Raw genomic sequence first — 27,550 nt, 5'->3', positions numbered from 1 at the left:
CTCTCTCTCTCTCTCTCTCTCTCTCTCTCTCTCTGTTCCTCTCTCTCCCTCTTCCCCTTTGTGTGTGTGTATGTGTGTGGTGTGTGTCCAGTTTGAACAGAACACCTGGAAGTATAGAGAGAACTGAAGACAAGAGCACCCCATTTTTCTCAGCTCATTATCCTGCTTTCTGAGGACTTATAGGTCACATCTCATCCCTGAAGTTAAGATTATCAGTGGAATTTACATTGCTCAAAACAAGTGCTTTTGTACTGATACACAAAAGATAATTATAAAAATATATTGAAAAATAATATTATATATTTGTATGTTCATACTAAATAGAAGAAATGTGATATGACTTCTGCATTTTTAACTATGAGATGTGGTCTTTTCATCATTATCAATTAAATGTGAATAACTGAATGAATTACCTACTATCTATTATGATGAGACCAAAACTAATTTTGTCTTGTGTCCTTAGATCATCGATCAGCGTTTAAATAATTATCTCACATGGAACTTCTTCGTGCATCTCCTTTACATTTTGCCACAACTTGTGCCCTACTCATAAACATTTTTGTGTATAATTACTTTTACGTAAATTTCTGCATCCACTGTCGAGTTCATTTCAAATAGATATCCAAATAACGTTGTGATGCAAAATTTCCAGATATTTTAATCAGCATCTCTATTTTCTTGGTCATATTCTCATGGTTTCTTTGGGTAGAGAAGCTCATGTGAAAAGATTTCTACTTTTCATCAACTGCTGAAATATTTTATGTGACATTGAAGAAATTCAGTCCATAGCTTCATAAGTATTAATGTGCTAAGCACTATGAACTATATATTCTTTTCATATAGTTTTAATATGGTAGCCTCTCACTTCTTTAAAATGGTGTTTTTAAAATTCCATTCAATATTATCCTCCCTGTTCAGTGATTATATACATGTACAGTTAATATTAGAGAAAGTAGAATGAAAATCACATATTGCTTTATGTTCATAGAGTTACTAGTGAAAATATTAAAAGACAAAAGTGTAGATTTGCAGCATTTCAGTTTTAATTCTTTGCCAAATTTTTAAAAGAGAAATTTAAGCCACCCTTGTGTTGGAAAAGCTCAATAGTGTCAGAAATTATTTTACCTGCCGACTGGGAAGAATAAAATAAGCAAAGTAAAAAACTTGCCTTGAACTGCACTATAAGCCTAAGAAGCCTGCTTCCTTGTAGCATAAGAAGTACATTAGTACAATAAACATGTTTAAACACATTTAACTGGAGGCTATATAATATTCCAGGTTTGAGACTGTCCTTTCTTAGCTTTTGGGTTCTTTTTGCTTCATTGACATCTCTATGTTTTAACTTCACTGATTTCTGAGATTCATAAGTACTTTCATAATCATCATCATCATCATCATCATCATCTGGCTACAAGATGGTTGATCTTTGTCACAGTGAAGTCTAACATAATCTCGAAAGTACTCAGAGTTTAGAGATGGATATGGAAAGAGTCACATTTACTTTCTTTGAGACCAGCGGGGTGGCTCCAGAAACTCACAGAATCAATGCAATTAGGCCATACATTTTCACTTATATCATCTCTAAAAGACAAATATAACATAATCTTAATTATCTAAAAGGATTTTCAATAGAAGATCAAAGACCCACATTCTTATAAAACTTAGTTGATGCTCAAAGATTTAAAGCTACATGGTCGTAATTCATATGTATAAGATTCCAAGAGAAAATCTGAGTGTTCTCCTCCTTCACTCTTCACAGTCATCAGTTTTCTCTGGTTAGGTGTCAGTATCAGCGACAAGTAGAAGATTCATCAGCTTCATGGGCTATAACAACTTGTCATATCTGAACCCAAAGACAGTGGTTCTGATTGGCATCCCTGGACTGGAGCATGTGCAGTTTTGGATTGGATTTCCCTTCTTTGTTGTATGCCTTGTGGCTTTGCTGGGAAACCTCTTCCTACTAATCATTATCCCCACCGAACGCAGTCTACACCAACCCATGTACATTTTCTTGGCAGTACTGGCAGCTACGGACCTTGGGCTCTGCTTAGCCATTGCTCCTAAGATGTTGGCAATCTTCTGGTTTGGTTCGTGTTCCATGGCTTTTGACGCTTGCCTCACCCAGCTCTTCTTCATCCATGCCTTGCAAGGAACAGAATCTGGCATTCTGCTTGCCATGGCCTTTGACCGATACATTGCCATCTGCAATCCTCTGAGGCACACGTCCATCCTTACACCTTTGTTTTTACTTCGAGTCGTTCTGATGGTTGCAGTTCGGGCAACTGTACTCGTTGGGATTTTACCTGTTCTCCTCAAGCAACTGCAACAGTTCCACTCTGTTGTGATTGTTCATTCTTACTGTGAGCACATGGCTGTAGTCAAGCTGGCAGCAGAAGATGTCCGCCTAAATAAGTCATATGGGCTCTTTGTGGCTTTTGCAATTCTAGGTTTTGACATGATATTTGTTTTCATCTCCTACACTATGATTTTCCGAGCTGTTTTTCGTCTTCCTCAGAAAGAGGCACGAAGCAAAGCATTCAACACTTGTACGGCTCATATTGTCGTCTTCTTGGAGTTTTATATCCTTGCCTTTTTTTCCTTTTTCAGTCACCGCTTTGGTCACGTATCACCATACGTTCACATCTTACTGTCTACCATCTATCTGCTTCTGCCCCCTGCCCTTAACCCCATTGTCTATGGTGTGAAGACAAAGGAGATCCGCAAATTGGTTGTGAACATTTTTGTTCCGAAGTCTAATACTCAGTAAAGAATCATAAAATATGCTGTCAGAGTGAAACTAGAGAGTTGCCGATCAAAACTGTTTGTACTATACGTGACTATTTTCATTAATTAATTCCAATATCGTGATCTTTCACAAAATGTCATTGCATATTCTCAAGACAAAACCAGTTTGAACATGGACTAAATACAGGTGAAACATACAAATGTATCTCGTATATTTCTAAGATCTCTCGCCTAAGTTTTTATTCTCCATTTTCTTTCTTTCTTGCATTCTTCTATCTATTTTTTCATTCTCTCAATCCAGACATCTGTTGTTGTGCTTTCTGTAATGCAAAAGGTAGGTATTTTCCCCAATGGTAAACAGTGACACCCATGTACATGTTAAAGATTCTACAGGAAGATTAAAAATATTGAGCAAATATAATGTATGAGGTTAAAACAATATAATTTGGCTACACATGGAGAAACAACTAATCCAGATTTTAAAATGAATCAGACAAGATTTCATGGAGGACATAATTTTAAATGTGAGATTTGAATGTCAAACTTTACTTCAGATGATAAAGTCTTTTAATCATAATATTAATTCAGTTTTAAAATTAATGTCATTAAAATTCATGATACTGTACTGATGTGTGTGACTGAAGTCCTTGAGAATTCTGATTGTAAAAAGCAGCCGCACCCCTGTATTCAATAGTATCAAAATATACAAACCATCCTGTTGCATGAGATCATCTGCTAATATCTCTACCATCTGATGCACTGTTTTACACAAATGTGAAATATTCATTACATATAAATATGTATTAACATAAAGTACACATTACAAAAATGCAAGTGCCTTTATCAACTGAACCATTTCAACAGCCTGAAGACTAGTACTGTTGTCAATGGCCATTGTCTGTGTCATTTTAAAACTCACAGTAAACTTACTTTTCACCAAAGTTAATTAGAAGATAATGGGTAGAGTTCGACATCTCTACTATTAAACTGAGCAAATATCGTGTTAAATAGAGCATATATTTTCTATTCTTATCTTTATGAAGCAAAAGCTCTTACAAACAAATGAAGAGAACCGAGAACTGACACATTTGCATTTACCTTTGTGTCTCTGGCCTCTTGTTAGTCCCCACTCTCCAGGGACTCTATATATCAAAAGCATATGTCCCATCTTGGCTAGTTCCACATGAGTACTAAAAGTATTAACTCATTAATCTCTACATTTGATCTATTGATTTATTTTCCCTTTGAGGATCAAATTAATGGCATACTATATTTACAAAGGAAAAGAAAGATAAAAATTACCTGAAAATCATTTCTTCCTAAAATTCTATCACTGACATAAAGACATGCTGTTAAAAAAAATAGCAAAAATTTTAGTGTCATTCTATATTTTCAATTTCTTAAAATATGTGAGAATACATGGATTTTCAAAGTTTTCTTTTGTTGAGGGCATTTTGAAATAGTATAAGAAATAGAGCTCCCACGGGATGGGGAATAGAATTGGGAAGCATTTATCCAGTGATCTCTATATACCCTCTTTGTAGATAGTAACACCTTAAGGTGCAGTATAGCATTCCCTGTACACTGCATTCATTAGTAAATGGTACTTCCCAAACTAGAAAGGGTCTCATAAATGGAATGTTAAAACACCATTGCTGTGAACACGGATCTCTTCAGAAAACCACTAGAGCCTGAGGGCATATGAGCAGTCTTTACTTGAGTACCTAAAATACTTTAAAAGAGAGAAACAAACTATATAAGCAGAATAAATCTTATTCTTATAAGTTCCCTCATGTCACATAGACGATAATAAGGTACAGAAAACTGATGGATACATCAGATGTTTATGTACTGACATATCTAAGGATTCATGGGAAGAAGTCTAAAGCCATAGATATTTAATAACCAATAAAAGTGCAGCTTTTCTTTTAAAAATTTTTTTCATTGGTTATTTTATTTATTTACATTTCAACTGTTATCTCCCTTCCCGGTTTCTCCTCACAAACCCCATCCCAACCCTCCTCCCTTCTGCTTCTATGAGAATGCTCCCTCACCCAACCACCCACTCCTGCTTCACTGCCCTAGCATTCTTCTATGCCTTCATAGGACCAAAGGCCTCTCCTCCCATTGATGCCCAACAAAGCCAGCCTCTGCTACATATGCAGCTGGAGCCATGGGTCTCTCCTTGTGCATTCTTTGGTTGGTGGTTTAGTTCCTGGGAGCACTGGGTGGTGTCTGGTTGGTTGATATTGTTGTTCTTCCTATGGGGTGGCAAACTCCTTCAGCTCCTTCAGTCTTCAACAAATAAAGAGTTTGCAAGTCACCTTGTACAATGGAAACATTTATTTTATTAATGTTTAATTTTATTATACTTTTTAATTTACTGGATATAAAGAACAGTCTTAGTTTCCTATAGAGACAGTTTTGGGGACTCTTAAGAAAGATAGGAGGAAGGACTGTAGGCCCTGACTACCATAGGAACTCAACAGGAAGACCAACAGAGTGAACTAACCTGGACCATCGGGGCTCTCAGAGTCTGAACCACCAACCAAAAAACATACAGTGTGTGGACCTAGGCCTTCCCATTCATATGTAACAGATGTGTAGCTTGGTCTTCATGTGGGTCCCAAACAACTGGAGCAGGGCTATCCCAACAGCAATGTATTTAAAATACATCATATTTAATATAAATATTTTAGTAATTAAGAGATTCAGTTTTAGATATGTTCAATTTATGCAAATATGTCAAACCAGGTATATGGAGAGGAAAGCTTGATGTTAAAAAGAAAGTATATCTGTAAAGGCATTTTTTCTTTCCTTTTAATTACACTTCTATTTTTGACACTTTCACACACTTATATTTTTTATTTAGTTTTTACTTACTCACTTTACATCTCTCTCACTGCCACCCTCCCGGTCACCCGCTCCCACAATCCTTTCCTAATTGCTCTTCTCTTCTCCTCTGAGCAGGTGGGGACATCCCTCAGTATCACCCCAACCCTAGCGTTTCAAGTCTCTGTAAGATTAGTTTCTGATCCCTCTGGGGTCAGAGAAAGCAGTCCAGCTAGAAGAACATAAGCCACATACTAGTAACAGCTGTTGGGATAGCCCTGCTCCAGTTGTTTGGGACCCAGGTTAGTTCACTCTGTTAGTCTTCCTGTTGAGTTCCTATGGTAGTCAGGGCCTACACTCCTTCCTCCTATCTTTCTTAAGAGTCCCCAAACTCCATCCACTGTTTGTCTGTGGGTATCTCCATCTGTCTGAGTCAGCTGCTGGGTGGAGCCTCTCAGAGGACAGCCATGCTAGACTGTTGTCTGCAAGCATGACTGAGTATCACTAATAGTGTCAGGGATTCAGGCTTCTTTATGGAATGGTTCTCAATTTGGGCCCACTATTGGTTGGGCATTTCCTCAGTCTCTTCTCCATCCCCTGTGCCTGTATTTCTTATAGACAGAATAAAGTTTCATACATTTATATTAAAAGTAGTAGTCATTTAAATTCTTCCCCTCTCCCATTCTCCTTGATCTCTCTTTGAAACTTGATTTCTCTACTGGGTTGCAATCCTTTTCAGTTCCTTTAGTCCTTTCCTTAACTCTTCCACTGGGGTCCCTAGACTCAGTCCAGTGATTGGCTGTTAAGTATCTGCATCTGTCTCAGTCAGGTACTGGCAGAGCCTCTCAGAGGACAGTCATGCCTAGATCCTGTCTGCAAGCACATCTTGGCATTAGTAATAGTGTTGGGGCGTGGTATCTGTGCCTGGGATGGATCCCAAGATGGAATAGTCTCTGGATAGTCTTTCTTTCAGTCTCTGCTCCATTTTTTTGTCCCTTCATTTCCTTTAGACAGAAAACATTCTGGGTTAAAAATTTTCAGATGTGCCAGGCAGTGGTGGCGCACACCTTTAATCCCAGCACTTGGGAGGCAGAGGCAGGCAGATTTCTGAGTTCGAGGCCAGCCTGGTCTAAAGAGTGAGTTTCAGGACAGCCAGGGCTATACAGAATAACCCCGTCTCGAAAAAAAAATTTTTTTTGAGATGGGTGTGTGGCCCCATCCATCAACTGGGGGCTATGTCTATCTACTAGTGGTGGTACAGAGGAAAATTTCCTGAACAGAACACCAATGGCCCAGGCTTTAAGCTCACCAATTGACAAATGATACCTCATGAAACAAAAGATTCTGTAAGGCAAAGGATGCTCACTGTCAGTAGGACAAAAAGGCAACCTACAGATTGGGAAAGATCTTCACTAACCCTGCATCCAATAGAGAGCTCATATCCAAAATATACAAAGAACTCAAGAAGTTAGACTCCAGAAAACCAAATAACATAATTTAAAAAATTGGGTACAGAGCTAATAGAGAATTCTCAACTGAGGAATCTTGAATGTCTGAGACACACCTAAAAAAATGTTCCTTAGTCATCAGGGAAATGCAAATCAAAATATCCCTGAGATTCTACCTTACGTCAGAATGGCTAAGATCAAAAATTCAGGTGACAGCAGATGCTGGCAAGGATTTGAAGAAAGAAGGACACTCCTCCATTGCTGGTGGGGTTGAAAATGTATACAGCCACTTTGGAAATCAACCTGGTGGTTCATCTGTAAGTTTGAAATAATTCAACCAGAATATCCAGCTATACCACTTCTGGACATATACTCAAAAGATGTTCTACTATATCACAAGAACATGTGATTCACTTTGTTCATAGCAGCTTTATTTGTGATAGCCAGTAACTGGAAACAACCCAGAAATCCCTCAATGGAAAAATGGATACATAAAATGTGATTCATTTACACAATAGAATACTACTCGGCTATTAAAAAGGAGGACATTATGAAGTTTACAAGCAAAGAGATAGAACTAGTAAATATAATCCTGAGTGAGGTAACCCAGACACAAAAGGACATACATGGGATGTACTCACTGATTAGTGGATATTAGTCAAAAAGTTCAGAATACCTATGGTACAACTCACAGGCCATATGAAGTTTAACAAGAAGGAAGGTCCAAGTGTGGATGCTTCAATCCCACTTAGAACGGGGAACAAAATAGACATGGGAGGCAGAGGGAGGGAGGAACCTGGGTGAGAGGGGGGAGAGGAGGAGGGAATAAAAGGGGGGCAGAATCAGGTATTAGTGGGAGAGAGAAGAGAAGCCCAGAGGGTCAGGACAATGAGTAGAAATGTTCAACAGAGTGTTGTGGGGAACAGGACGGGAGAGGGGGGAACCATTAGAAAGTTCCAGACTCCACGGATGAAGGATCCAATGGAGATGACAGCCAAAATGCCCATCAGTTGGAACATAAGACCTTTAAAGGTATTTCATTACATACTTCATATGATCTTCTTTTTACTATATGAAGATGTTTAAGCAGAGAAGCTCATTAGTTATTAATATTTTCATATATATGTTTATGTATCTATTTTTATTAGAATTCTTTTCTATTATTTATGGTTTGGTGTGGGTAAAAGAGATAAACACGACCATGAAAAGACAAAATTAAAGCACGACCATGTTGATGACATACACTTCAAATGAACCCTTACACATTTGGAAAGTGTTTTCAGTTCATGTGGTATCATTTGTTTATTTGAACAATAAAATTTCAGTTAAAGTATACCTACTTCATTATATATAATTGTCGATTATAATCTGTAAGTAGGGAGCCATATGGTACCCTAAAATCTGGGATAAGACGGAAAAGACAACTGGAGAATAAAACAGACCAATGACACAAAGATGAGAACCACATGTACTGAAAGCTTTGCTCCTTGCTTGCCAAGATGGAATATGAAAGACAGCACAAAGGATCAAGGTATATGAAACAATGACAAAAAGTAGGTCAATCCCCACAGATGATACAATAACCATGAGGCCATAGACAACATATGCTTAGGAATTACTAACTTTTCATACATCAAGATTGAACGAATATATGCAAGTTATATTCCAACCTAACTGAGTTCTTTTCTTAAATTAGTACTTTCTTCCCCCTCTCAAGAAAATTCAGAGCTGGCAGAAATTATTTGAACTTCTGATTGTATGTAGAACACAATCACATTTTTGCATGTCTTCTTTTCATCCCAGGTACCAGCTCATTTCCTCTGACAGTTCAGTACCTGCAACACCCGCTCTCGCATCTGTTTGGTTCGGGCTGCATATACTAAGGGGTTAACCATAGGAGGCACCAGGAAATACAAATTGTCGATTATAATCTGTAAGTAGGGAGCCATGTGGTACCCTAAAATCTGGGATAAGACGGAAAAGACAACTGGAGAATAAAACAGACCAATGACACAAAGATGAGAACCACATGTACTGAGAGCTTTGCTCCTTGCTTGCCAAGATGGAATATGAAAGACAGCACAAAGGATCAAGGTATATGAAAGAATGATAAAAAGTAGGTCAATCCCCACAGATGATACAATAACCATGAGGCCATAGACAACATGGTTGGAGATGTCTCCACAAGCAATCATCACCACAGCCATGTAGGCGCAGTAGGAATAACTAATGACCTGGGTTTGGAATTGTTCCAGCCTTTTAGTTAAGATGGGTGCAGGGGTAACCACTGCCACCGCCCTTGCCAGTATAGCCAGTGCCATCTTCACAAGCATGTTGCTGTCAAGGATGGTTGTGTATCTTAAAGGGTACCAGATAGCTGCAAATCTATCAAAAGCCATGGCCAAGAGGATCCCTGATTCCATGACATAAAAGGAAGGGATGAAAAACATCTGTGTGAGGCAGGCTTCAAGGCTGATTTCTTTGGCATTCAGCCAGAAGATTCCTAACATTCGAGGTACAGTGACTGTAACCAGGCACAAGTCCACAACTGATAGTGTAGCCAGGAGGAGAAACATTGGCTCATGGAGAGTCTTATCTGTCCAAATGATGTTTAAAATGGTGATATTTCCTATGATGGTTATTACAAATATCAAGAAAAAGGATATAGAGAACCAGCCGTGGGAGGACTCGAGGCCTGGGATTCCAGCCAGGATGAATATTAAGGGCTGAGGAATGGAGTTATTACATGATGGCATGGTCAGAGGAATTCTTCAAGGTCTGGTCCTAGGGAGACAAGGACAACAGTTTACAATGGTAATTGTTATTAAATTGATGATCAATTCAACAGTTGAGCTACTTAGTGTAGGAATGCAGAAAATTCTGGACAACTTTCTAAGAGAAAGAAACCTTCTCTAAATAAAGCTCTTATTAAACATGTACTTATTCCATGATTTAGTCTTTCCTGTTGCTCTGATTATATCATACTCAAGTCTTACTATTTTCTAATATGACCACTTAGGATGGTAGAATATAGCATGGCATGCATTCCACATTACAGGCAGAATGTGTGTACAAACAAGCCAGTCATTGAAGTATTTACCCCAGCCAAGGAAGCGGAATATAATTATGTATTACTCTTGCTTGGAGGATTGGACTTTGTTTTTTAGGATTCTTGCCTGTGTTTATTATGAATAGTTCATTCTGATAAAAGGTTCAGGAACTATGTGGGAAAATTATGTAGAAAGCAAGGTGATCACTTTGGTAGAATAGTGGATGTATGGGATGACAAACTGGTATCTCGAAATGCCTCCAAAGGTAATAATTCAGCATTTCCAGACTATTCAGTCAAGCACATTCAGGGAGTGGGTAAGGGTCAAGAGGAGTTACTAATTTTATGTGGGAATGTATGGTTGTGTTTCTGTAGGGAGTAGTATTTTGGGGTTAATGTAAATACTTTTTTTTAACCAAAATAGCACTTTATTATAGTTATTAAACATTATGAACTACATAATTATTTTTATAGAAATACAAAATTTTCTGTCACTAAATGAAAGTCATGAATGCATGTTAATATGCTAAAATAGAAGGTACATATGCATAATAAATATTAATATAAAGACATAGTAGTAAGTTTTTAACATTACACAAATGTAATTACATTGTGCTTTTAAGGCTTAGGCTTTATAATCTTATTTAACATTTCAACTGTATAATTTTTATAAATATCACAAAAAGGAGAAAAACTAATAAAAGCTTAAAATCACAAATCAAAGCATGATTGATTTACCTAGAAATATTAAAATTAGGACAAAATTCCTCCCTGTAATTGATGATTTTCTTGGATTACTAGTGTTTTATTGTTACATCCACATCATGAAATGTTTAACATGTTTCCAAATTTTTTGTAAGTCTAATGACTTGGCATTTATTCCCATTATTGTTTCCCTTTGGGATTTTATTTTGAAACAGTATCTTTCTCTGTAGCCCAGTTTGATCTCAGACTCACCAGACATTCAGGACTTTCTCTGACTCATTACCTTTATGCCTCAACCTGCTAAGTGCTGATACTGTAGACACACCTTGGATAGTCTCCATACTTGCCCTGCATCCAGTTATTGTTAAGTTTCTGGCATACACATATCCCCAGATTTATAAAGACAATTAAAACATCCACATATTTTAGCTGTAGTATATACACATAAATAGGTATTTTTATATAGTTAAATCATTTTAAATATGTATGGCTTAGTATTCAAATTCTACTGTAGCATTTTTACATAGTAAGTTGACTGATTCAGATATCAGTATTTTAGATTAAAATGCCATTTTGTCAATGGCACACTGGTGCTTAATAATAGACATTTCTTCTAGGAGGTAACCTGGCATAGTAAAAATATGCAGGTGTTTAGAATCTCAGACCTAAAACTTCTCTGTGACTTGATCTTATCTTTTTAATTTCCTTTTTATATTATACTATAATTTTATCATTTTTATTTCTCTGTCCTCCCTCTAAACTCTTCCACATAACTCTTCCTTACTCTATTTGAAATTAAGTGTTAAATTAAACTTCTACATGTCCAAAAATATATTAACCATATAAGACAAAATTAATCTCTGTGCAGAGGATGTATACCTGGCATCATTTCTAAAAGAATTTTTTGTTCTAAACTGTAGCTTTTCTTGTTTTCCAATGCATTCCAAAATTGAAGTAGGCTATGGAGGCATTGTATTATAAGTTTGTTAGTTTCAAAGAACTGTGATGAAGATAATGGAAAGTCTTGAACTGATTCCTTAAGCATAAATAATTCAAAATCTTGATACTTGTATAGTCTATTGTTTCTAGGTTAATAATTTCTTTAAAGAGAAAATATTTGGTGTCATATAGCTAGATATCTGGGCAAATAATGAGAATTAAAATAGTAAAATGCAGTTTAATCTGCTAGAAGTCAGGATCCTATCATAAATAGCCGCTTGAGGACAAAACAGATACATAACAAAACCAGAAACTTTTACGTGTTAACATTTCCAGTGAGAATGTATATTCATCTATCATGAATACTATGGGTGATGATCCCCACAAAACAGAGTCTGTAGGACAGAATTGGTATTTTAAGCACAGTGAAACAGTTTTTATCTGTGCTGTCATAAAATATTGGCAATAATATGTGAATATTATAGAAAGATGCAATCGATTCAAGAATAAACACTCAGAGATTTCTCTCGTTTTGTTTTGTTTTCTTTAAATAAGTGTCTCTGATCATTCTAAAATTGAAAAAGTGTACAATGGGTTTAGGTATTTTGTGATATTTGGTTGAACATAAATGAGAATCTATTTTACCTATATAACTGTCTGTGTCACAGGGCACTTCTTCCCTTTCCTCTCTCTCCTGTGTTCCTTTTTCCTGAAGTCCTACCTGTAGAATTATAGACCTTGTCAGCAATCCTGGAATGATCCCAGTACACTGGAGGTCTGAAGAAGAGCTGTTTAACTCAAAGATTAAGATGGTGTATTTGAGCTTGAGATCCATTTAAGTTGGTTTGGTTTTCTTCTCTAGGTCTCAAGTGACCTTGCCTTATACCCAAATGTGCTGCTCTTGGCCTGAATATTGTTGGATAAAAACCTTAAGGAGAATCACCAAGGACAGACAGAATTTGCTAAGCACTATAGGATTTGCTGTGGATGAGCTGTAAGTAATAGGTCAATAGAGATTAGAAACCCCAGAGGGACGTGGGAGAAAAGTTGAATCAGAATGGATATTTTAAGAATGCTGAAGCTAGATTGGGCAGGTCAGGAGTCAAATTCAAAACAGTGTTGTGCTAGATTATAATTAACATGTAAATTGATTTGTTTTCAAGTTATTTATTTATTTATTTATTTATTACTTCAAATCACTTTTAGGGTACCATAAATAAATCAGGAACAGATACCAGGGCTCTTAATTCCTTAAATGAGATCAAAGCCCAGGCATACTTAGAAAAAGTAAAGACAAAGTAAAATTAACTTAAGAGTATTTGTGGGATAAAGAGAAAGGGAAGAATTGATGGAAACTTGAGCAAGAACAGAGTACTAGATGATAAATATCATAAAAGACAATGCTCTGGGGAAAATATTTTTAAAAGACTCTAGGCAGAATTGTGGATATGCCTAAAAAAAGAAAGAAACGTTTTTGAAAACTATTTTGTGCAGAAATTATTGATAGAGCATAAATATCTTTTTTTCCCTAGACAGGACCATTTTATTACAAAATGTCTAGGATATATAATTATTCAAAGTTATAAAAGCTGCAGTCTTTGTTGTTGTTGTTGGCTTGCCATTTCTTTTTTTTAAATTTTTAATCTTTTATTGGATATTTTATTTATTTACAATACAGATGTCATCCTCTTTCACTATTTTCCCTCCCTAGAAGCCCATATCCCTTCCCCCTCCTCCTTTTTTGCTTTTATACCATTTTAATTACATGCAAGCATTAAGGTCAGTTCTAGGTTGAGGAACTAGCAATACAATAGATGCAAACAGTCAAAGAACAAGCAAGGCAGTAAACAAAGTTCTGTGAATACTCCCGTGATCACTGTTTCTAAGGGCTTACCATGATGAGCAAAATATCTGAGCCCACTTCCCTGTCCTAGCCCCAAGTCATTTTCATATCTGAAGCCTACTTCCTTGTTCTAGCCTAAGAGTTAGAGTTCTGCCTAAAATTACTTCTTTGTTCTAGCCTAAGAGTTAGATTTCTGCCTAAAATTACTTCTTTGTTCTAGCCTGATGTCAGATTCCTGCCTGAAGCCTACTTCCTTGTCCTTGGCCAATGTCATATTCCTACCAAGCAGCCCATTTCCTTGTCCTTGGCCCATGTCAGATTCTTGCCAAGAAGCCCCAAAGGCTCTCTGCCTCTCCCTCTCTTTTATTTCATTAACAAGACTGAGTCTGTCTTAGGTCATTCTGACAAGAGTGACTTCCTTACCCATCATGAAATATGTATTATCCAAATCTATACTTTTCTGTCTTAGGTTGGTAATGCTCTGGAGCATAAATATCTTGAAGAGAATGATCAGGGATCTGCCTTTTTATTCATTCAAATTATTATTATTTTAAATTATTTCTCAGATTTGATATTATAATATGGTTAGACTCTTTCTTCCTTCCTTTTCCTCCTTCCAAACCCTCACATAGACCCCTCCTTGCTTTTTCAAATTATGTCATCTTGCTTTATTTATTGTTACATAAATATATGTGTATATCTATATATACATATATATTTCTAAATACATATATACAATCTCTTGCATCTTCTTGATATGTAAACATTGCTGGTATATATTAGAATTTATACATATATATGATATTAACATATATATGAAATATATATGGCAAATTTATGTTTGAGAACCAATTAGTTCTTTCTGTGAAAAGAACTATTTCTCCATCTCTACATTCATTGGTTTTTTTTGTAGCTCTTTGTGTAGAATAAGACCTCCAGGAATTTTTCTAATTGACATTACTATTCAATTTTTGATGTTCATGTTCAGCTCATGTTTAGGAAGTCATGTTGGTGAGTCTGTACGGTATAGCTTTTGGAATCCTTAGGAGACATAATTTTGCAGCAAATTACATTATAAATATGTGTCCTTGTACACACAGAGAGAAATGTACTCTTTATTCTCATCAAGGAAACGTATGTTTAAACCTGACAGGGAACATTGCTAAAACCCACAGCCAATCAAAATGAAAAGTTTTGGATTCCAATTGCAATGGATACATTTGCAATACAGCTCCCTTACCTAAGGGTCAATGATCATTGCAAAAAGAGGGGCAGGAAGACTGTAAGATTCAGATGAACAGGAAGTTTACTGTGAGCTTATATCATTTACCCATATATTATTGTTGCCCAGGCAAAGGCCAGCCTTCAAGTGATATTTATGAATAAATGTGAGCATTCTTACACAAACACACACACGCACACGCACACGCACATGCACACACACACTGTTTTTTCATAAATTGTCAACTATGAACTCTTAGACCTAGAATAACAGTGTCAAGGGTAAATAACAGTTATCTGACCTTAGAGGTCAGCATCTTTATTAGGCTATATTCCAAAGGGTAATGTATATTCATGATACTCAAGTGAATAAAATACATTTTTGGTCATCATGAATAATCTGGATCTTTATTATCTTTCTGGACAGTGAGTGTTCCCTTATGACATCTAGTTCACTCAGTTCTTCCATTTTTATCTCACCATTATTTACAACACTGTGGATACAGAAATCTTTTTAAATTATAAATATATATACTTAAAACATAAATACATATAAAGTTAGCATATATAATGCGATGCTACCCATTGTGAAGTATTTAATGAAGTTGAGGGGATTAACATAACTATTAGAGAAGGGTACCTAAAACACATGAAACTCAGATTTACAATATTGGATTATTGTAGATAGTATTTCTTTATATCAATACTTGACTCACCCTTCGTAGTCATTAACTGTGCACCATTTGATTTGTCTCACTAGACCACCCTAGGAACTGCTTTTTTTTCTTCTCTCTGTTGATGCTCTGTTTGCAAATGTACTTCTTTTAATTTTGAGATTATAATATAGTTATATCATTCCTCCTTGCTTCTTTCCCCTCCAAACCCTCTCACACACACCTTCTTGCTCTCTTAAAATTCATGGCCTCTTTTTTCCATTAAATGTTGTTACACGTGCATATGTTTATGCCTGTACATATAAATCTCTAAACATAACCTATTCAGTCAATACATAATATTACTTGTAGGCATATTTTCAGTTTTGACTATTCTGTATTGAACATTCAACTGCTGTGTTCTTCCCTTGGTAAGATTATTTCTCTAATATGACTATTTCTCATATCCTTAGCTTTTCTTAGTTGCCTGTATCTTTTTGTGTAGGATTGTTTTACTTCTTATTTATTGTTTATTTTAGATTCCACAAATAAAATGCAGTCATTTTTCATTCTGGATTGGGTTCATTTCATTTATTATGCTGTCTCTTTTATTCTTCCATATTGAAAGAGGAGGCAACATCTTCTTTGTTTTAAGGCCCAATAATATCTTTTCAAAATGCGAGCTTGAGTATATTTCTCATGTATACACTACTCATCTTACCCTCTTAGCTCAGCTAACAACCAGCATTTAGCTGAGTACAGTCTTCATGCCTTCTCACTCTTGCCTGATACTATCCTACTCTCAATCATCTCTCACTCTGTTCAGTAGCCAACACAGAGTATTCCTTTATATTTGTTATGGTTTCACATCCTATACCATCTGAAGAGCCACATCGATTCATGTTTCCCATTTTCTATCCTTGTGATATTAATAGCCCCACTTCCATGACCTCTTTGTCTTTCCTTGGCTGTTAGCTCCCATACATACATACATATTTAGACATGCAACCACACATACCTGTATCTTCTCACATCTGTGAACAGGACTATACACACAAAGCCACCTCAAACACATCAACATGCCTTATACAAAAATAAGATATAAACAATATTTTTATAAAATATAAGTCACTGTAGGGACAATATCAGTTTCACAAATATTTATTGAGTTCTTCTGCACATCTATATTGTATAAAGGAGGAAATAAGGAAAAGAGCTAAATTTTATAAAGAGTAAATGTTCAATTGCTCAAATTGTTCCAGTAAAAAATGCATTTTTTAAAAAAAATTTTAGTTTCGATATTGTGTGTATATAATGGTTCAACACTTTAAGCTGATTTACTTAAAAAACAGACTTTTACAAAAGAAAGTAACTTTTACTTTATAAATATAAAAAATAAATAAATAAAATCAAGATCATTGTGTCTGAGCAAATCCTGGGATGATTCACAAGAATGTAGAGATAGTCAGTCATGAATGGAATCCAAGTCTACAGAAATGAAAGGTTTAAAGAGGCCATATGTTAGTCAGCTCACGTCAAAACTAGTAATACTTCCTTTCAGTAGAAAAATAGCCTATAATTACAAGGTGATTTAAATAATTGTTGAGTAGGACTGGAGAGATGACCTGTGGCTAAACTATGATTGTGTAGAAGACTGTGCATCCAATCCCAGAACACACGCTCCACAAACCGCCTGTGCCTCCAGTTACAGGCAATCCAATACTTGCATTTCTGAGGATACCTTTACTCATTTGTACATACCCATATTAATATACTCACACTTAAAATAGAAAAATATTGTTTGTTTATTAGATCATTGAGATCATTGTAAAGGATACTCTACATTTACTGTCGAGGACTCCTGTGACAATTTTTATAAACAAATAGGATAGTATCATAAATTTAGAGGCCAAAACCAAATACATAACTTTCATGTCAATTACTGACAGTGATCATTAATTTTTCAGTAGTCCATTTTACTTGAAGAACATTTAAAGACAGTCATGTGTTTCTTCCTTTTGAATTGTTTTTTATTGTAAGCTGCTATACCAAATTAAAGCATATATTGGAAGTACCAACAAGGATAAAGGCTGCATTGACTTGTCATCTAGTTCTAAAGAAGTTTACTATAAACAAAGTACACACAAAAATATCACAGCTACTAATTTCATCAGAATTTGAGCCACTTCTATATATAGTAATTCCTCCTCATTAAAAACTAGTATTTATACTAAAAAAGTTCATAATGAGAAAAGACTATTTATTCACATTCTTTCCTTTAAGTTCCGTTACTGTGCTTTCAAACAACTTCAACATGATCAGCTGCCTTTTACTTTTAGAGTGTTAAGAACATAATCTCGAATTTTCTTGGTCCTAACACCATAAACAATGGGGTTAAGAAATGGTGGAACCAATAAATACATATTGGCTACTAAAATGTGAGTCTGGGGGGCCACATTGTGGCCAAAACGGTGGGTCAGGAAGGTAAACCCAGCTGTGGAATAGAACACAACAATGACACAGACGTGTGAGCCACAGGTGCCTAGAGCTTTAAGACTTGCTTCTCGAGATGGGAGCCGAAAGACAGCACGGAGGATCAGAACATAGGAGATGGCAATGAAGAAACAATCACAGGAGCCGATGCCAAAAGCAACACCAAGGCTGTAACGCTTGGTGGCTCCTATGTCCAAACACACCAACTTCACCACAGCCATGAACTCACAATAGGTGTGTGCAATGATTTGAGTTCTGCAGTAGGGCAGCTGCTTGAGCAGGATGGGGTGTGGGGAGAAGAAGCCTACCCCCCGCAGCACCACAATTGCACCCATCATGGCGATTCGGCTGTGGGTGAGAATTGTGGTATGACGCAGTGGGTCACAGATGGCCACATAGCGGTCAATGGCCATGGCCAAGAAGAAGCCAGATTCCATGGCAGTGAAACTGTGGATGAAGAACATTTGAGCAAGGCATGCATCAAAGGTGATATCATGAGCTGCCATCCAGAAAAGACAGAGCATGCGTGGCAATGCAGATGTAGAGAGGACCAGGTCAGTGACAGACAGCATGCACAGGAAGAGGAACATGGGCTCGTGGAGGCTGCGCTCTGCTCTCACCACGGCCAGGATAGTCACATTCCCCATCAGGGCCACCATGTACATGGAACAGAAAGGAATCCCAATCCAGACATGGAGGTGCTCTAGGCCTGGGATGCCCATCAACCAGAAGGTGCTTGGGGAGAGTTGTGACTTATTAGCTGGCTCCATGATGGCACTGCCCACTGTTTGTGGCTGAAGTCCTTCTTGTACAGCTTGCATGTTTTGCTAAGGTGTTTATAAACAACTCTGAAAATGATTGAGGAATAAAGTTAGAATATCCAGAAGTATCATGTTAGATAATTCTCATTGTTGTTATGTGTGTGTGCAGAATCTCTTAGATATTCTTCTTAAAAATGTGTACCCTGCAGCAAAGTCTCATTATAAATCAAGAATATGACTAATTTACTCAAAGAAAGCTTTGCTAACATTTATATAATAAAGTAAAAAATGTCTACCAATTTGTGAATTTGGTGTTTCTTTCACTTATTATCTTTTCATAGTTATCAAATTAAAATGAGGAACATATTCAACATTATTCAAATATTTTTCTTTATGTCTCAAGAAAGATACATTTCTAATACTTATTTGAATACTCTGAAGATACTGTTTTTATTTGTTAGACAGTGTGTTTTTTAGTTTTTACCTTCCTCAGAAGCCTTGAGCAGACACTGGTCTTTCTGTGGATATCTATAGACTTTATGGTCCTTCATATGGCAGAGCAGTCTTTCCAAGATTTGATGGCGACAATTAGGTTTTTGCCCATTTGTTGTTGTTGTTTATTTGTTTTCAGCACATGGAATTCTATCTATCCATCCATTTATTTTATCTTAACTTTGAGAAACTCTCATTTTACATTTAAACTCTTCTGTATTTTTCCTAGAGTGCCTGATTTATCACAACTTAAAAACTATGGTATATCTTGTTTAGGGAAATGCAATTATTTGGTCAACCGACTTCTTTATAAGCTTAAATTTCTCAGTGTCAAAATCTTGCATAAGTTGGTATTGCAGTGATCCAGCCCTAAGTCTAGCACCAGATTCTTTATTTTATCATATTTCCAACTAATTAAGTCATTTTTTAATGTGAAAGTGCTCCCAAGGAAAACCTTTTTCTGCTCCTGTACATATGGTATGCCTGAAACCTACAATTAAAAAACAGAACTAAAATGCCAGGAGTGAATTTTTATTTCTTTTAAGCTTTTTTTGATATTTTTATTTTAATTAAGATTTAATTACATACTATTGGCTTTCTTTCCCTTACTTGAGTCCTCTCATTTCTTAGTTCCTAGCTTCTCCCATGTCTACCTGCTTACTTCTTTTAAAACCATGAAGTCTTGTTTTCCACCAACTTTTTATCTTAATAAATAAAACACATTTCTTCTTTACTCCTAAATTTTTTTCCTTCCACAAAACATGCTGTGATTTCACAAACTCTAAAGCTAAATAGACCAAAAATAGGAATATCTCCACACAGATATGATCTGTCCTGGCCGATTACAATGCTATTACAAATCTAATTCAGAATGGCTATCAATCTATCACTCTACATTTCAGTTAATACACAGATACACTATTCATCATTTATAAAAGGATGTACCTATTTGTATATATGTATGATTATTATTGTCCTTAACTTTATTGTGTTTATTTGTAGAATGGAATGTTACCTTTCTGATGATCTCATAATTCTATGAAGTAGGATATTAGAGTGCAGTCTTGTTTGCTCTTTCCCATCCAGTATTTCTGCTTTCATTATTTCAATTTAAAAGGTACGTGTTCTCCAGAGAGCTGTCTTAGATGAACAGACACATGGGATGCTCTGTTAAAAGGAGCTGGAACTACAGCTCAGTCTGGATCCATCCCAGATGGAGCAATGATTAGTGGTCCTCTGAGGTCAGGGTCCATTTCCCAACTTGTGGGACCTAAATTGCTTTTAGTGAGAATAATTATCATGAATTGTCTTTTGAGAAAATTAATAAAGATATTGTTTCTTTAATGTGTTCTGAATACTTTATTTAGTATATTTGCTGAATGTATCCAGAAATATTCTTATCGTGAGTCTTCCTGATGTTAATAACTTGGATAATGTTTTTGTTTTCTAACCCTTCCTCTAAAAGTTGTACCTTGTATCTGATTTCTTATTGTAGATCTCCATTTTTTAGATATTATTATATATGAAAATCTTACTTTCTATACTCTTATTCAGTACATTTCTTCTACTCAATAGGATTCTAGTTTGTTCCTTTTCATATTCTTACCTTTCTCAACAATTCATAACTAGTTGGTTTCTTACAAAATCATATTGTCTTCTTTTACTGGCAGCAATCCAAAGACAAACTATTTCATTGACCTAAACTTCTTTTTATCCTCTCTGACTTCACTCTAGCCTTTAAGTAACACGAAAGTCATGTACCTTGTCCCACATAAGCCAATTCATATGGAGCACAATTTCCCCTCTCGTCTAACAAAAGAGAGAAAATAATTTCTTCTAGTCTATAGTTTGAATATAAAACACTCCTTTACAGGCACATGCATTGGGTCCTAGTGATTAGTTCTCTTTCGGGAGGCTCTAGATCTCAAAGGCACTCAGTCCAGCAGGAAGAATATCACTGGAAACTAGGGGTAAGTCTCAGGTGATGTCATGGTTCTGCCTTTCTCTCTCTTCTTGTACATGGCCATTTATTCTCCTCCCTTTCCTCCGTCTCTCAGTTCCCTGAATGCTGTCATGCCATTCTGGGCCATATGCTGTCATTAGGCTTTTATTTTCCTAATTGTGGTTTATGTGTTTTTTTCTAGATGTCACAGAACAAAATTGCAGCACATGAACAGTTTTCTAAAGTTCTTGAAACAATGATACATCTTATGGCATGAGGGATTTTTCTCTCACATCCACAAACTTTTACTAATTAATTTTTAACTCATTTCCTTTATTGTTGTTTTATCTTATTTTATTTTAAAATTATTTAATTACATTTTCCATATGTACTAACCCAGTTAACACAATTCAAAGCTTCAATATATCTTCCTTTCTCCAAATGTAAAATTTGGCATTGTAGAGTCACTAGGTTGGGGAATTTTATCTTCTCTACAACTCCTATATTTTTTCTGACCACTAAACACTGCTTTCCTTTCTTGTTCTTTAAACAAGCTGAGCAACAGTTTTTTTATTGTATGTCTAAAACTAAATTTTAAGTTTCCTATCTTTTCCATGATATTTTTTCTTTGCCTGCATTAAATTGTGAATTTATTACCAACTAGATCTTCTTATTTTCATGATTTAATTAGTTTTAAATGTGTATGTCAATTGATGTTAGGCTGTTTCCAAGAGAATCCCTCTCCAACAAATAGGCATTGTGTAACATAGTATCCTTACACTTCAATAGACTCCTACCATACAAGAACATAGTGGAAATGCAGTATTTAGTCACTACATTTTTTGTTTCTCATCTTTATTAGTTCTTTGATAATTTCATATAAATTTGATCACATTTGCAATACTCTCCCAACTTCTCCAAGATTCTCCCCAATTGCTTAGTTACCTAACTTTGCATGTTCATTTCTCTTTGTTTGTTTTAAACCCATCTAGTAGAGTTTTTGCTGTCTATATGCACTGATATGTGTGGCTTGCAACTGCAGCATTCTCTATCTAATAGGAGCCACATCATTAAAAACCTGATTGTCTTACAGTAGCTATAAAAATATTTTTTCAAAAATATGTAGATTATACTATAATTATATAATTTCCCTATTCCCATCTTTTCCACATCAGAATCTTTCACAAATACTCATTAGAACTATGGCAAATCAATCACCTAATTACATGTGTAAATGTAAAAATATATTTATTTATTATGATTGACAAGCAACAGATACTATTTTTAGGATGCATGATCAATTTGCTTTTATTTAATAACAGGATGTTATCTCTTACATTAGATAGACAGCAAACATTAGAATTGAAAACCTTTTAATATGCCAATTTTTCTTTGAAAATATCTTAACTGAAAGATATTCTTAAATATCAGTGTTTTGTTTTACCATTACATAAACTGATTCACAGACAAGTGTTTTAGAAAAAATAAGTTCTAATAACTGATAGTTTGTAGATTTCAAGATGGGCAATATTGACTTTTGTGGCCATTCTTAGTAATTTTGGATATGTGGGCATATCTAATCATAACCAAGAAAATGTAAAAGTATGGTAAATTAAGTTTATAAAAATAAATAAGAATTGCAAAGAAAAATGTTTTTATAATTTCTTTTTTTTTTTTTGAAAGAAAGGCAATTTTATTAAAAAGAAAAACAACAAAAGGGAGATGGGACCAGAGCACAGGTTAGTCCATCTAGAGCACAGGTTAGTCCATCCGGGCCTTCAGCGTTCTGGTAGTGATCTTGTCTTTCTCAATGATGTGGACAACAATGCCCATGCCTGAGACGGCATCCCGGTCCACAGCGTTCAGCATGGCCTGGGAAATGGTTTCAAACAGGTGCTCTGGATCCATGTTGGGCTCCCAGAGAGACTCACACATCCCGTACATCTGTTCGGAGCAGGTACCACTGACTACAAAGTCGTCCGTCACCATGGGACAGCCAATGAGGTCCAGAGAGCAAATGAAGGGCTTAAAGGTCTTCGGGTCCAGGCCAGCAATGACAGGCTCTGTGTAGTAGGGACCAAACCGTTTCTCATACAAGAGGTTGGCCACCATGCTCATGAGGGTGTAAGGCTTGATCTGCCGACCTTCCTTCAGCTCATACAGGTTCAGTCGGAACTTGAGACGCTGGGCAACTGTCTGGACGTCAGTGGCCAGGCCGGCCAGGCCTATGTAGAGCCTGTCACCCATGGGAAAGATCTTCTGGAAGTCCGTGGTCACCATCTGGGCCTGGATCCCGAAACGCCTGTCTGCAGCGATGGCCACACAGTTCTTTCCTTTCATGGCCATGACGGCCCCTCCATTATAGGACATAATAGACATGATTGCGATGTATTGGGAGCACGACCACTACTGAGTTGCCTGCAAACCCTTTTTTTTATTTCTTAATGTAGAGCAAGTGTATCTAGTAGTAGGGAATATAAGATCATCAAAGAATTCTTGAGGAAGTTATAGCTTTTAAAGAATCGACTATAACAATAATGTGAAAACAACAAGAAAAGGAAATGTTATAATAATTTAAAATATTATTAAACCTCTGGAGAAGGTTTTTATTGGATTTTATTTAGATTTATTAAAAGAATTTCTAGATTTACATTATATTTCAAAATTTCAGGAAGACTTCTGGGAGGTATCTTCAGAAGACATTTATTTTAACATTACAATCTCTGTTGTTAAGGTTACAAACTGCCACTTCTACATGATGTGTATATAACTATATTAACTATAACTGAAAAGGCAAAATACACGTTATTTCAAGGAATGCTGATTAAAGAGTCGGAGGCAACATATCAGAACTTCTAAGCTGAAATAATAAGATTTTTATGTGTGACAGTAGGGCAGGCTTGCAGCATCAAATGTACCAGCAAAGAGAATCAAACAGCCAAATAAATATTGAATAAATGTTTTGCTTTGTGTTTTTAGTGAAAGAACTTTTGGATTGGTCTTTTGATTGGTTTCATAAATCAGTGGTTTTATAATTACTTTATGCTTTTTTAGATGTTAAAATTTGGAGAAAACGTTCTCTGATTGTCTTGGTTCTAATGCCATAGATCATTGGGTTTGCTAAGGGGGGAACAAGGAGGTAAATATTAGCCACAAAGATATGAATGTGAGGGGCCACATTATGACCAAACCTGTGAGTAAGGAAGGAGAAAAAGGCTGGAGTATAGGCTACTAAGATAACACAAACATGTGATCCACATGTGCCCAAGGTCTTCAGCCGAGCTGCTTTGGATGGAAGACGAAAGACAGTATAAAGGATGACAATATAGGAGCATATGATCAATATGAAATCTAAACCACCTGTTAGGAAGGCAGCAGTTAGACTGTATAATCTGAAAATCCGGGTCTTTGCACAGGCCAACTTGATTAGAGCCATAAATTCACAGTATGTATGAGGGATGGTATTTGTTCTACAGTAGGGAAGCCAGCGAAGCATAAATGGTTGAGGACTGAAAAGCAACACTCCACGGAAGACAATCACTATCCCCAAGTTCCAGATGACACTGTGAGTCAGGATAGTGGAGTGTCTCAGAGGGTTGCAGATAGCTACATAGCGGTCCAAGGCCATGGCCAAGATAAACCCTGAAGCCATACTGCATAGTGAGTGAATGAGAAAAACCTGTATCAGGCAGGCTTCAAAATGAATCTCTCTGTCATGAAACCAAAAATTGCTGAGAATTTTAGGCATGGCAGTCGTGGAAAGGATCAGATCTGTCACAGAGAGCATACAGAGGAAGAAATACATGGGCTCATGCAGATTGGAATCTATTCTGACAATAAAGAGAATAGAAAAATTCCCTAAAAGAGCACCCAGGTAAACAAGGCAGAAAGGCACTGATAACCATGTGTGTATGGCTTCCATTCCTGGAATGCCAAGGAGAAGAAAGATCCTGGGGTGCAGATTGGTAATATTTGACAATGGCATGATAGAATCCACTTGCTGCATTCTTTTGAAGAAAAGTGTAGAGTCTTCACATCCATCTGTCCATTAATAAACAGATTATATAAAACACTTAACATGTTTTATTCCAAGATTAAATTAAGAATAGAATCATTTTCCAACTTGGAACATCACCAGTATATTAGGGGCAGTATTTGGATAATCTAATGATTATCTTCCTCTGCAACAGTAGCTTTCAAAGTCATATGAGCAAGTACTTTCCATGACTCAAAAGATGAATGAATTGACTGATTCATAGATAAGATGCTTGATCCTTGTCCCCAAACATCCTGGGCATTTAAATTAAAAAGAAAAATATAAATTTTAAAAATGCAAAACCAGAAGACATAATTTTAATTTCTAAGACAACAAAAGAACTATATTTCTGTTTGTAGACCAGGATAAAGTACATATTTTAAAACCTTCAAATACAATTTTTATATACTTTTCATGTATGATGTATTGATTTGAAAGATGCATACATGATATAATAGATATTACTCAGTGGTTGATGCTTGTATATGATAGCCAGAACTAGAATTCCCAGAATCTATGTAAATGCAAGGTAGACATGGCATTCGTCTGTATATCCAGCCTACAAAGACATGGGCACAGATTCCGCAGAGAAAGCTGGGTACCTAAACTAAGGATGCCAGGGTTTGATTGAGTGTAGGTGAAAGAATGGTCAGGATGATTCTGGATGTCAACTTTCAGGCTCCATCAACACATATGGCATGTGTGTGCCAATACCCCAATGCATATGCAAACATGCACAAACTTTCATGCACACCATACACACACACACACACACACACACACACAAGCACATAAGCACACTAATTTGTATGATTAAATTAAATTAATTTATCACATGATAATAGACTCTTTTGGATCAAACTGTCTTAAAATATCTTGTAGCAACTTTTAAAAACAAAATACATGATTAGTCAGGCTGTGCTTTAATCCCAGAACTAGGGAGGCAGAAGTAGGCAGAATTCTGTTAATTGGAGCCCAGCATACAGAGCAAGCTCCGGGACAGCCAAGGCTACACACAGAAACCCAATCTCAACAAACAAACAAACAAACAAACAAACAAAAACAAGCAAGCAAACAGACAAACAAAAAACATGATTATTAGCTATAGTTTCCACACAGTACAATAGATACGCAACTCATTTTGTTTTCCTTGGCTGACTTTTCCTTCAAATCTTAGTTGGAACTCAAATAATGATGAGTTAACTTTTATGAATGCCATGTATTTGAGATCATGTGACATTTGTACTATACAATACATAGATGAGCCTATCATGAAAATTGTTATTTGGTAAATGCAAGTTTCTGCATATTATACTTATATTGAGTCCTTTAAATGGAGGAAACCACACATAATCTCTACCCTATATATAAAGAACTATCACCAACTAAGGAAGTTTGAGTGTGGGAGAAATAATCTTTCTCAGGGAAGGGTCTTCCAATTGATTATCTAATATAAAATGATCACCACTGAAAAAATATACATACAAGTAACATTATAAAGGCTGAGATGCCTATACTTTGGAATATAAATGCATATGATATATGTATATAGGGACAATTAATAATAAATAGGGCAATTTGAAAGAACAAATAGGTGTATATGGGAGGGTTTGGATGGAGGATGGAAGGGAGAAGTTATATAACTATAGTAAAGTCTCAAAGAGACAAGAAACAAAGGACCTTTTGCATATCCCTTAACACAATGGAGAGTCTGAAACATTACAGATTTGTCAGCAGAGTTTAAAAACAGAACATGAAAGACATATGATAAAATATTGCTTATTCATTAAAAAAATCTCAGGAATTTTATATGATATATTTCTGTAGTAGAAATAATATTCTATGCCCCAAATGCAAGGGCACCTACATACATAAAAGAAACTTTACTAAAGCTCAAAACACACATTACACCTCACACAATAATAGTGGGGGATTTCAACACCCCACTCTCAGCAATGGACAGATCATGGAAACAGAAACTAAACCGAGACACTTTGACATTAACAGAAGTTATGAACCAAATGGACTTAACAGACATCTATAGAACATTTCATCCTAAAACAAAAGAATATACCTTTTTCTCAGCACCTCATGGTACCTTCTCCAAAATAGACCATATAATTGGTCACAAAACAAGCCTCTACAGATACAAAAAGATTGAAATAATCCCTTGCCTCTTATCAGATCACCATGGAATAAGACTGGTCTTTAATAATGACAAAACCAATGGAAAACCCATGTGCACATGGAAACTGAACAACTCTCTACTCAATGATGACTTGGTCAAGGAAGAAATAAAGAAAGAAATTAAATACTTTTTAGATTTCAATGAAAATGAGGACACATCATACCAAAACTTGTGGGACTCCATGAAGGCAGTGCTAAGAGGAA

General features: G+C 36.0%; 5 protein-coding genes across 5 annotated transcripts; 1 reads left to right on the top strand and 4 right to left on the bottom strand.

Moving 5' to 3' along the window:
* Positions 1-1,782: 1,782 nt before the first annotated feature.
* LOC114632799 (olfactory receptor 52A1-like) lies at positions 1,783-2,819 on the top strand. The gene has a single exon (XM_028781407.1). It carries the CDS (start codon positions 1,820-1,822, stop codon positions 2,765-2,767), a length of 948 nt encoding a protein of 315 aa, XP_028637240.1. The 5' UTR covers positions 1,783-1,819; the 3' UTR covers positions 2,768-2,819.
* A 6,017-nt stretch (positions 2,820-8,836) lies between these two features.
* Positions 8,837-9,781, bottom strand: LOC114632770 (olfactory receptor 52K1-like). Its single transcript, XM_028781382.1, has one exon. The coding sequence runs from the start codon at positions 9,779-9,781 to the stop codon at positions 8,837-8,839; it is 945 nt and encodes a 314-aa protein (XP_028637215.1).
* Positions 9,782-17,735: 7,954 nt separating this feature from the next.
* On the bottom strand, positions 17,736-18,713 carry LOC114632810 (olfactory receptor 52M1-like). Its single transcript, XM_028781416.1, has one exon. The coding sequence runs from the start codon at positions 18,696-18,698 to the stop codon at positions 17,754-17,756; it is 945 nt and encodes a 314-aa protein (XP_028637249.1). The 5' UTR covers positions 18,699-18,713; the 3' UTR covers positions 17,736-17,753.
* Positions 18,714-22,792: 4,079 nt separating this feature from the next.
* Positions 22,793-23,544, bottom strand: LOC114632794 (proteasome subunit beta type-3). The gene has a single exon (XM_028781403.1). The coding sequence runs from the start codon at positions 23,500-23,502 to the stop codon at positions 22,885-22,887; it is 618 nt and encodes a 205-aa protein (XP_028637236.1). The 5' UTR covers positions 23,503-23,544; the 3' UTR covers positions 22,793-22,884.
* Positions 23,545-24,163: 619 nt separating this feature from the next.
* LOC114632812 (olfactory receptor 52D1-like) lies at positions 24,164-25,129 on the bottom strand. Its single transcript, XM_028781418.1, has one exon. The coding sequence runs from the start codon at positions 25,127-25,129 to the stop codon at positions 24,164-24,166; it is 966 nt and encodes a 321-aa protein (XP_028637251.1).
* Positions 25,130-27,550: the final 2,421 nt, after the last annotated feature.

This window comes from Grammomys surdaster, unplaced genomic scaffold (genome assembly GCF_004785775.1).
Source record: "Grammomys surdaster isolate TR1022 unplaced genomic scaffold, NIH_TR_1.0 425, whole genome shotgun sequence".
Taxonomy (NCBI): Eukaryota; Metazoa; Chordata; class Mammalia; order Rodentia; family Muridae; genus Grammomys; species Grammomys surdaster.
This window is presented reverse-complemented; position numbering and strand designations above follow the sequence as displayed.